Genomic DNA, 12,680 nt, shown 5'->3' with positions numbered 1-12,680 from the left:
TTTACATGGGCGGATCAGTAATGATCCGCTCCGTGTGTCCGCAAAAGCTCAGCGGGGATCCTCCGTAAAATCCCTTCTGAGCCGTCGGCTGACAGGGCGGTCCCCGCACACTGTGCATTGACCGCCCTGTCTTTCCTCCGCTCTCCCCTATGGGGGATCGGATGAACACGGACTGTATGTCCGTGTTCATCCGATCCGGTAGACGGAAGAAAAATAGGATTTTCTTCCATCCGAAAAATCGGATTTTTGCGGAGGCGGACGATTACGGGTGTCAGCAGATGGTCATCCGCTGACACCCGCAATCACATAGGGACCAATGTATGTCCCGTTGTCATCCGCAACGGATGGATGAAAATGCGGACATACGGTCCGCACGTCTGAAAGGGCCCTAAGACCACACCAAGTGTCACTCCTGTCAGCTAAGAACAGGAAAATGAGGCTACAATTTGCACCATGTCCATCCCTTTATGGCTACTTCCAGCAGTTTAAATCCCCATGTCACAAAGCTCAAACCATCTCAAACTGATTTCCTAAACATTGCGATGTGTTTACTGTATTTCAATGGCCTCCACAGTCGCCAGATCTCAATCCAATAGAGCACCTTTGGAATGTGGTGGAATGGGAGATTTGCCTCATGGGTGGAGGAATGTTTCCAACACCTTGTTGAATCTATGTCACAAAGAAGTTAGGCAGTTCTGAAGACAAAATTGGGTCCAACTCTGTACTAGCAAGGTGTACCAACTAAAGTGGCCAGTGAGTTTATGTGACATTGTTAATGTAGTGTTTGGTGAAGGATATAAACCTCACATTATAGGCTTAAAAAAAGTTAGGTATAATTTCACACATAACTTACTCCCACCGCTGTCACTAAATACTTACTCATTTCTGGTGGAGGCATTTAAAATGATAAACAAAACCACAATTATATATATATATATATATATATATATATATATATATATATATATATATATATATATATATATATATATACACATACATACATATATATATATATATATATATACATACATACATACACACACACACACACACAGGACATAACACAACACACAGCCAAATATGACATGTGTCAAGCCAAATTAGGGTACACCAAATTCATGGTCTTTTTAGGATTTGGAGTGGTGTTGTGAAGCTCTGTTATTTTGTGATCCCTTCACATGCTCATAAATACCCTTGTGTTTCTGGATTTCCATCTAAAAATCCATATATACCAACTGTCACACAATAGTCAGACCTTCCTACCAATGACCCAGTGCTAGCAAGACCTAAAGCACACAAAAAATAGCATTGTTGGCACTTAGAAGTTTCATCTGGGGACGGGTAGTGTGTTTTGAACCAAAATGTAGAGCTTCTAATTCTCGCTCCCCTTCGTTGATGAAATGGCAAGGAATGAAAGGAAAGCAATACTTCACTCTGTATAGGCAAATCACAGGTTCACTTGTGAAGAACATTAACTGGCATGTATTGAAACAAACTCTTAAATAAAACTACTAACTTTATATTGATTTGGCAATATCAGAATTCAATTGTATCTTACCTCATTGTGAATCTCCTCTGCTAGCTTTAAAATGTCCCCTTCCATTGACTTCAACATTTTTTCCCCAGTACTGGGAATCACCACAAGATTCTCAAGTGCAGTTTTACATCTTAATTCTATATAATTTAGAGTACCTTTAGAACACTACAAAACAAACAAACAAATAAACAAAGTTAAAAAACTGCCTGACCCCATTCAAAGGAAAGCAATCATCAGAATAAAATTTATTAAACACACTGAGTGACATCAAGATTTAAATCTTGCAAGTAAAACACATTACAATATGTGATACTTTAATCAGAACTCTAGGGGGGGGGGGGGGGGATCTGACTTGTGCTGTGTACAAACACGTTTTTTTTTCTAGGTCTGGATTGGCGAGAGGGTTAAATAACAGGGTTCCTTCAATATATGAAAGACACATCTCTGGATGTACCTTCTGCATGATATAAACTAGGATTTTTACCTTAGACATTAGTTATCTAGGATAAGCATCATTAAAGATAACAGGTAACTTGCTTGTACACAAGTAAGGGAAATAACAACATATTTTCTGAAGTTCCGCTTCAGGCTGGGTTCACACTATTGCAAATTGAATGTGTCTTTTTCTGCATCCAATTTGCATGTCAGGAGATTGTGATTGCATGTATATGGAGCCGGTTCACACATCTTCGGACTGAATTACACAGTGTGTGTCTTCTGGTCCCTTTCAGGTCTGAATTCAGACTGAAATCGGACCTGAAACAGTGAACAGGGATGTGAGCTGCTCCATACTGCGGTCTGAACCCAGTATTAAAGTATAACTAATACCCAGTTTTGAATAGAGTGGAGCAGTATTAGAACACAGTTAAGTTTTTATTGCTGTCTATGTCTCCATTAGGGAGATTTACCCTCTCTAATTGGCCTGTTTACCATTAGACTCCTTTCACACCGGAGGTGTTTTTCAGGCACTTTAGCGCTAAAAATAGCATCTGCAAAGCACCTGAACAAAGCCTAATCTGCAATCCCAGTGTGAAAGCCCGAGTGTTTTCACACTGGGGCGCTGCACAGACAGGACGTCAAAAAAAGTCCTGCAAGCAGCTTCTTCAAGGTGCTATAGTAAAAGAAAATTCCAAATTTTGGGTTTTCCCCAGAAAAGCAATAGTGGGGAATTCTTCCAATGGGGACACCAGTTCTAGTGTCCTATCTTGCTTCCTGTTTGGCTATGGGGCAGGAAGTGAAATCTCTGCAATGGGACACAGATGGTGAAAAAAATAAAATAAACAGGGATTATAACCTTCTCTTACTCTAGAAAAAAAAAAAAAAAAAAAAAAAAGGCCTATAGTTCTACTTTAAGTGAAATTTAACATTTAACCACACCCCAAAGGGCATCCCTCTTATATGAACAGTAAGATGGTCACAGGCATTCTGTCAAGCTGCACTTGATGGTGTGAGGAAAGGGAAGCTGGAGTGTCTGAAATGATATATCACCAGAACCTGAATGTGGCCATGTTCCCAGGTTGTTGTCATGTCTCTTGATTTGTTCTATGTTGCGATAATATGCCGCCATGTTCTTCCATTCCAAGAAAAAAAAAATCTACTTTTCTTCAGCAGCAATGATGTGTAAACTACTCAATCTGTTGCCTTCTGTTTAGTCATTAAAACAGCAGACAGTAAACCTACAGCCCCAAATGTTATTGCAACCTATCCAGTAAAATATGGTGGCACTTTATGCAATTCATTATATCTAAAGCAATATGCTTGTTTGTCTAGAAATGTAAAATCTTGGACATATGTCCCACCGATACATACAAAAGGCAACATTTAATAAGTAAAACATTCACAGACAATTTTTAATCATTAGCAGAGTACAACTTTCCAAATAATCTAAATGTATAAAGAAATGCATGCGTTACACTTTGGCTATGGGAAGAGCATACCTCAGCTACTCTATGCGTGGAGCTGAAACGAGGCTGTGATCCAGCAATCACACAGTGCTGGTGGGTTTTATTCAGGTCACCTGTTGAACAAACCATAGTAAAGATACAATTGATCAGATACAGTTCCCCTAAATATCCTGAACAATCATTATTATTGGATACAGTACCCAAGTTAATAAAAATTACACAAGCATCATCTTCTGTATCAGGACAGCACCCATAGGTGTGTATGGAGTGCAAAAGCAAAAGAACAACTATTTCATTGCAGGAGTATAATGGGACCATAAGCTTATTCTTTTGGCTGCAGCTCATTGCTCACTGATCGAAAGAGCTGTATAGTCTGGACTCGTCTTATACACTAACTGGGATCACAGTGTACTTCAGTCAACCATAGCATACAAACAATTCCCAGAAATCTACACTTTGATGAGTGTGCTACAGAAATAAGTGACATGCTAGTCAGTTACTTGTGACTTGCCATAGCTGTAATAAAAGGGTCCAAGTGTTGCCTTGGAATATTATTGTATTAGAAGTATTAACTCCCCTTGTAACTACTCACTGAAAATGATCTCCCAGCAGAAAATGATTACCTTTGAAATACTATATACATGTTTCCTTCAGCGGGCTCTTTAGTGGCTGAAATCAGTCCAAGAGCCAAGTGAGGGTAAAGAGGTGTGAAAGGGTGCACCAATTTATCTTTATTTGTTGACTAGAACCAATCTATCTCCCTACATATACAAGGCTTTCTGAGAATGGCTGCAGGGCATTATTTATTCCTGCAAAGTGACTTTTGACACAGGGACAAAACAGGAGATGCCGTCTTAAAATGAGTGGCCGTAGGCCAAATGTTTGTGAGTTCGTTTAAATGCTGGGTGCCAGATGAAACTTGTTTCCCTGGCAACTCGCCTGTCAGTCAAACAGCAAAAGAGATCTGCACCTGATCAGGAAATTTTCCATAAGTGCTATATAAATCAAAGAGTTAATGCCGCATTTTAATTCAGGAAATTAGATCATTATTTTATAATCTGCACTACTAAAATTTCATTGCTCCCCTCCATTCAAATTTAATATCATATTAATAGCAGAGGGAATCCTGGGAAATGCTATATAGGCAATGCACAGGAGATTAATAAGGACATTGAAAAAAAAAATGAAAAAAAAAGGGGGGGTTTTCTTTTTATTATAAGATTTTTCCATGTGTTAAATAAGGTCTAGTGCAGTACATTAACCAGCACAGCAACAGAGAAAATGTATGGCTGTCCAACATTTCTGAAGGCAGAAACACATTATACAGTTCCATACAATTAGTGTCTACACATTGTAATTAAACTAGATGGGCAACAAAGAGGACAACCTAGACAGACAGACAGGACAGCACAAATGATTAAGGCATCTCCCAGAGTGTAAGGCCTCGTTTACACATGCTTCAAAATGTGGAATTTGACACTTCTCAAAGCATTCTGAATGCCAATCAAATCACCAGTCACTAATTAGTGGTTACTGAACAGTCCTGTACACATTATCGTGACGTGGTTGCAGTACAGTTCTGTACACACTGTTAAGTTCGCTATGCTTCAGAAATGATAGCTACATCGCTTTCAGTATCTCAATGCCACCATAGAAATCTATGGCCTCATTTAGACTTGCTTTGCTGTCTGACGTGCAATATGCTTTAGTATCACTTTTCTGACAGCAATAAACAGGCGGTGAGGAGGCGTTATTAAAGTGGCAATACAACGCCTCCTCACCGCCTGTATATTGCTGTCAGAAAAGTTATATATCTGTTTAGGTTCCGGTTCACACCTATGCAGGTAGCAGTTTGCATATTCCAGGTGCATTTTTTAATACTTAATGTTTTTGATCCATTGAAGTCTATTGAACCAAAAAAACATAAAATACCCAGATGTGAACATGACCCATAGGAAACCATGTTAACTACTTGCCGACCGCACACCGTCATTATACGGCGGCAGGTCAACTCTCATGGGCGAGAGCCCGTAGCTATACGGCGGCTCTTTGAGCGGCCACTAGGGGCGCGCCCCCCGCTCGCCCCCGACTCCTGTGCGTGTGCCCGGCGGGCTCGATCGCCGCCGGGCACCCGCGATTGCTCGTTACAGAGCGGGGACCGGGAGCGGTGTGTGTAAACATACAGCTCTCGGTCCTGTCAGGGGGGGAAATGCTGATCTTCTGTTCATACAATGTATGAACAGCGATCAGTCATTTCCCCTAGTGAGGCCACCCCCCCCACAGTAAGAACACACCCAGGGACATACTTAACCCCTTCCCCGCCCCCTAGTGTTAACCCCTTCACTGCCAGTGGCATTTTTATAGTAATCCAATGCATTTTTATAGCACTGATCGCTATAAAAATGCCAATGGTCCCAAAAATGTGTCAAAGGTGTCCGAAGTGTCCGCCATAATGTCGCAGTAAACCTCCTAATAGCATGTTGGGCATATTTGTGGGGCAGTTGCAATGCAGTCCTATCCACTTCAATGCACAACAAGAGCTAGAATTCCTGCAGCGGCAGCAAAGCATCAGGGCAGTGGTCTGTGTACACCCCCAATGCCTTAGCAGTTACAGGGGGAGCAGTTTAGGGGCAGTAAAAATATGGCTAATCTGCCCCTCAATCGCAAGTGTAAATGAGGCCTATGACAGTGCTTGCTTACCACACCTTCAGCTGTTGAGGGACACTTTTTCGGCATGTTGTTGTTGTTACTATTTAGCGGGGAGGGGGATACTACTACTGAGAGGTGGACAATGTACTACTGCTGAACAGATGGGGGTGGTTGAATGTACTACTGAGTGGGGGTTACTACTAAGGGAAAACACTGAGTGCTAAGTATATCTGATCTACTAAAACATATCTTCTGATCCGGGAAACCGATGAGCTGGAGATCTGCTGAGCAGAAGCACTAATAAGCCGGGAAACTGAGTGGGGGTACTACCGAACCACCAAAAAAAAAAAAAAACACACAAGAGATAGCGTCGTTGTGTTTTATGTCACCACATTGGACACGATCAGATTTTTAACCGATGGTGTGTAGGCAAGACTGATGAAAGTCAGCTTCATCAGATATCTGATGAAAAAATCCGTTGGTTTGTTTTCATCAGATGAACCGATTGTGTGTACAGGGCATTAGGGCATGACACTAATATGACGTACCACCAAAATCAGTATCAACTTCCCTGTGCACTCTGTCCACCAGGTGCTGGATGTCATTCAGTCTTTGCTCAGTCTGTTTCAGAATGCACAGCAAACCAAAAAGGCTCCAGCAGCAACTAGGATGATAATACATGTATATACTCTGGTGCTGTAAAAAAAAAAATAGGCTACTGGTTAAGATGGCCATTTTTCACATGAAGCAAGACAACTGGGGTTAAAAATGTGTGGAAAGGAAAGCGCTATAAGTGAGCAATTCTACTATAATAATAATACTGGCCAGGATTCACAAAGCACTTACGCCGACGTATCTCCATATACGCCGCATAAGTGTAAGAATGCGCCGTCGTATCTATGCACAGTGCCCAATAAACTGAGATACGCCTGAAAATAGGCTTCATCCGACCGACTTAACTTTCCTGTGCCGTCGTATCGTGGGCGCATATTTACGCTGGGCGCATTTGCCGCTCCCATAGATTTTCTATGCACATATGCAAATGAGGGAGATACGCCAATTCACAAACGTAGTTGCGCCTGGTGCATAATATACACGGTTTGCGTAAATCTTACGTCCGGCGTAAGGTTATTCCCCATATAGGAGGCGCAACTCATGCAAAGGTATGGACCAGGAAACAAAAGCCACCGTATATTTTGTCGTACATGTAAAGAGACCCTTGCTCGCTCGCTTCCGCTCTCCCGACACTCCTCTACTACGCTACTAGTGAGTCAGCTTGCAGATCGCAACTTCTGATGGTTCGGTCATCCAAGGCTCCGGGATCCGAACTACAGCTATGTGCCGTTCGGGATCCATTAGAACAAACACCAGGCAGGCTGTATGCAAGTTCAAACAGGAAGACCTTTATTGGAAGTATACAACACACTTTTAAACAGAATTTGGAACATCCCACCCCCAACAATCGCTTTCCTATTGTTCAATTGTAAAGTACATGGAGTTCTCCTTCAGGTCCTCATAACCATGCAAATGAGGACTTGAAAATGAGTTCAGCAGAGATTGGTCTGATGGCTTGAATGGAGGGACTGTTATGTGTATTGAGACAGAAGCCCCAGGGGTCAATCAATGTACACCAGGGATTGACAAATCCCGGGCGCCAGGTCGCCATGGCGACTAGAAATAGTGTCCTGGCGACTTGGCTTGGAAGGTGGGGAATTTTTTTTTTTTTTTGTGAGCTGGTGCCATCTGGTGGTGACCCGTTGGTATTACAAGTTATTACCACCAGATGTAAGCTGGCGCCATCTGGTGGTGGCCGTTGGTATTACAAGATAAGCATTACAAGTTAAACAGCAATTCTAATGTAATTTTTCACTATTTTCACTGCCATCTTCTTCCCTCTAATTAGAACCCCCAAACATTATATATATATATATTTTATCCTAACACCCTAGAGAATAAAATGGCGATTGTTGCAATACTTTCTGTGACGTCGTATTTGCACAGCGGTCTTACAAGCGCACTTTTTTGGGAAAAAATTACACTTTTTTTAATTAAAAAAATAAGACAACAGTAAAGTTATCCCCATGTTTTTTAATATTATGAAAGATAATGTTACGCCGAGTAAATTCATACCCAACATGTCACGCTTCAAAATTGCGTTTGAACACCGTTTACATATGCGGGCGTTGCTCACGTATGTGTTCGCTTCTGCGCGCAAGCTCGTCGGGACGGGGTGCGTTTTCTGGCTCCTAACTTTTTTAGCTGGCTCCTAGATTCCAAGCAAATTTGTCAACCCCTGATGTACACAATAGCCAGACACAGAACAATGGAGCCGTCTGGAGCTTTAAGACAGGGAAGAAGACCCGCCACTGTGTAACAGCTTTCAGGGAGGGACACTTCTGCATTCCAAGGTCCATGACTGTACGTGAATAGGGCTGGGCGTAGGTTACGTTCACGTCATAGGCAGTGATCCGTGGTATCTTAGGGAGTAGTTCCGACGCGATTCTGTGCATGCACACGGACGGCGCATGAGCCGTACGTTATTCGTATCTTTATGACGCTCAATCCATAATTTGCATGGGGTCACGCCTCATTAGCATGGCTCACGCCCACTTCCACCTACGCTGGCTTATGCCGAGGAAACCCATCGTATCTTTAAGAGCGAGTGGGAGCGAGTGCTTTGTGAATCCAGTGCTTGCCTCTGTGCGCTGCGTCGGCGTAGCGTATATTAGATACGCTACACCCGCATAAATATGTGCCGATGTATGTGAATCCGGGCCAATGTATATCATTTTTATTGGTGTGCCTACCCAAAGCTGACTGTCATGGATTATAGAATACAGATAATCCTGTCATGGAATTAGATTACAAGTTCGAAGAGTATAAACAAAAAAAAAAATATTGAGTTCAACCTGTTTGGGTGTATATATGTATTATATCTCCACCACTTTCCATATCCCTGTCTATTTTGTTAGCCAATATTCCCATCAAAATGTGTTTTTTTTTATTATTATTGACACTTCACATTGACACCAACAATTGTGGTACGGGGGTTCAGATGCTTACCACTCTACCCATAAACAACCCCCTATGCAGTCATTGAATGGCTATGTATCTTCTTAAGTGACCTGAGACTGATTAGTTTGCTCCCTATTCTAGAATCACCATTTGCACATGTTTTACATTTCGATCACGTCTGCTCCTCTATGTTGTTTATGAACCAGTTAAACAGAATTGGTCCCAGGAAAAAGCTTTGTAGAACCCCACTTACAACTCCAGATTATTCAGAAGATATGCCATGTATTACCAACTTTTGGATGCACTCCTGTAACCAATTTTCGATCCAGGTACATGCACTTTTGCCATTGCCAAAATACCTAAATTTGTAAGATAACTGTTTATGGGGTACCATTTATTTGTTTGCCAAAACCTAGGTACACTACATCCACAGGCCTTCTTCTGTCCAGCTCACTTCCTCATAAAATGTTAACAGGTTGGTCTGGCAAGAATAATACTTCTTAAATCCATGCTGATTACTACTAATGATACTATTGTAGCACTACCCCCGAAGGAGCTGCTGGTTTGTTTTGGGTGGCATGTTACCTTGTGGCTCCTCCGCCGTTTAGGTGTGTATGGTGAAAGCAGCAGTAATGGAATGTGCACGACAGATTTCTTTTTCTGTGCTCTTTATAACCCAGCCAAGTAAAAATAATAAAACTTGTGGTGAAGAGTAAAGATGCAGTAGAAGAAGAAACAGCAGACTCAGGCGTAACAATAAGGAAACAGTCCTGCTTCCAACAACACTTTGTTTTCTTCGCCACTTCAGCCAGAGTGGGTATAGTGTACCTGGACAGGCCTCTCTCACTGACCTGGCAGCCAGAGTATTACTCGGATCTTTAAGGGTAAAGTCTCTGCCACAGACCCTCCTTAGAATTGAGATAGCGGAGATAATCCTCCTTGATAGACTTTGCACCTGGATCTCCTTCAGGTAGTTTGCAGTTAGGTTACTGACTGATAGGTGACCAACGTCCAGCCTTTCAGTACCCGGTTACCTTGATCCCTGGTGGATTGTCGAGACCCTATTGGATCCCCAGCTCCTCTGGACTCCCCACTGAACTGCTTCCTCAAAGGAACAACACTTGAGATCTTCTCAGGATTGGGGACTCAGTCGATCACTGGGGCCCAGCCACAGCTCAAATGTTCTGGACCAGCGTGGTCACGGATCCAGGAACACCGTGTGCGGCATGCACACCCCAGTCTGGAAGGCCATTTCGACGGGGGGCCGTGATATGGTCACCCTAAAGGTGGGTGCCACACTGGAAAAAGACCCAGACCAATGGCGTCTGTCCCATAAATCCCCTCCCCCAGCGAGGAAAACCCTTCCTGATAGACTGCTAGGGAAAAGCACCCAAACATCAACTCCACTGCTACCACCTGTCGTCCTGGGGTGGGATCAGCACCCCAGAAGCGACAGAATGAGCCCACAGCACAGCCAAGCTGAGAGAGAGACCCACATTCAAACAAATCAGCTTGGTCAGAGCCAACTAACTCTCTGACCCCCTCTAAATTTAGATTAGCACCGGTTCTTAGAAGTAACCAGGCACTACACAATTTTCACCAATAAATTATTGGATATATTCCTTCTCATCCCCTTCAATAGTTTACATGCTATTTATGTTAGGCTGACTGACCTGCAGTTTACAGGTATGTATCTCAGCCCTTTTTGAATATTGGTACCATGTTAGATTTTCATCAATCAGCTGCTACCATTCTTGTCAGTAGGCTGTCCTTAAAGATTAGGAACCAACAGTCTAGTCATTATCCATTATACCCCTCCTTTTCCATAGTAAATAATGAGGACAAAAATGTATTTAACACAATTTTCTTCCCCCTGTCGCCTGCAACCAACTTCCCTTGGTTAGCCTTTATTAGGCCAATATGTTCTTATTTTGCCGTTTTACTATTAATATATTTAAAGAATGTTTTGGTATTATTTTTACTCTAATCTGCTATGTGATTCCTGTGGTCTATTTCCACTACCCTGATCATGATGTTACATCTCTTATTGCATTTTTTTGTATTGTTGGAATGCTGACAATGTCCCCTTAGTAATTGGTCTTGTCTGAGAGTGTCATCTGATTTCATAGTCTGGCAAGCTGGCGGTCCTTGCAGTTTAGTATAAAAGTTATCACGCTGTGGAGAAGGTGGCTGCAAAATTTTGGAAACCTTTTGAAGAACCCTCATATATTTTAAAGGACACATTTTTTTGCTCTCTAATATCCCTCTTTACGCTCAAATTTAGCCACCCAGGTTTAACATTAGTTATTTTATATTTGTTGCCCATGGGAATACAATGTCATTAATATGTTCTTGAAGCACAACCACTTTTCCTCCATGTTTTTTTTTTTTTAGTTTTTAGAAAATCTTCCTATTTAATGTTGTTAAGTACAGAGTAGTAAAGTTGGCTCTCTTGACATTTAAGGTCCCCTCATGTTTTTTTTTTTTTTTTCCCTACAAGTTACAGATGACCTTTGATATCTAGGTATCAATTCAGAAACAATGGGATTCAAAGACTATATAGATGACAGACAGATGGTTATCACATGGTTGCCACTGTCAGTTTATTTTAACAAAGGGAGGGAAAACTTATAACAAAAGTATAGCAATATAAAAAAAAGTAATAATAATATATATAAAAAAAAAAAATCCATTTCTTAAGTGCACAAAGACCACAATAATGTCTCCTTATTTAACAAATAGTTAATACTGGTACCACAGAGGTTAAGACAAACATATCACTCAATCCTCACAATATATGAGGGCTGTTTGGCAGGCTAATACAGGAGACTGCTTATAGAATATCAATGTAAGGAAGCAATTTATAACTATAGAGTGGGTTTATAGGCCCTCTGCTCTCACTCAGAATAGATCAGGAGGTTATTATAGAGTTTTATAAATCAAAATAGGCATACATGAAAGAAAACCAAAAGAACAGGCTGCACTGGTACCAATAAAGGTTCATACCTACCATGGGGATAGGCCACATCCTGAAATTCATGGCAAACAGAGACAAATCAATACAATATTTATTTTAAGTAGAAAATAAGAAGTGCACTACGTTTTAATGAATATGTGTACTGCAACCATTGTATATGAATTAAAATAAAAAAGCTGTGCCTTTTATTAGGCAATAAATGCCAATTTTGACTATAATATTTACAAACAGATCTGTGCTAAGTAGGAATAATACCTTTGGAATACGTTTAGAGTTCAGGATAACAAATAAACTACGGTAGTCCACACTATGCACTAGCAGTAGAATACCATATTTAAAATAAAGAGTAAGAGGAAGGCCTCATGCACACTGGACATTAAGATAACATAATAAAAACACCAGTAGCTTTGCATTGAGTTTTTCAAAGTTTTTTGTAATATCGTTATTTTTTTGCATTTTTCCGCATTAGCGTTTTTTTTTTTTTTTTTTAATATGGATCAAAAACGTAAAAAAAAAAAAAACACTGGTGAGCCACGTTTATCAGCATTTTCTGACATTAGAGTGTTTTTACAGCTGAAAAAATCCTCTCAGAACC

The 12,680-nt window shown here is 41.2% G+C and overlaps 1 protein-coding gene across 1 annotated transcript in view; it reads right to left on the bottom strand.

Moving 5' to 3' along the window:
• Positions 1-12,680, bottom strand: part of FTO (FTO alpha-ketoglutarate dependent dioxygenase) — a 611,902-nt gene that overhangs the window by 480,010 nt on the left and 119,212 nt on the right. The window contains exons 5-6 of the mRNA XM_040328738.1: positions 3,478-3,557; positions 1,562-1,705 (exon numbers count right to left, since the gene is read on the bottom strand). Coding sequence (XP_040184672.1) covers positions 1,562-1,705; positions 3,478-3,557 — 224 coding nt within the window. The remainder of the gene's footprint in view (positions 1-1,561; positions 1,706-3,477; positions 3,558-12,680) is intronic.

Source organism: Rana temporaria, chromosome 11 (genome assembly GCF_905171775.1).
Source record: "Rana temporaria chromosome 11, aRanTem1.1, whole genome shotgun sequence".
Taxonomy (NCBI): Eukaryota; Metazoa; Chordata; class Amphibia; order Anura; family Ranidae; genus Rana; species Rana temporaria.
This window is presented reverse-complemented; position numbering and strand designations above follow the sequence as displayed.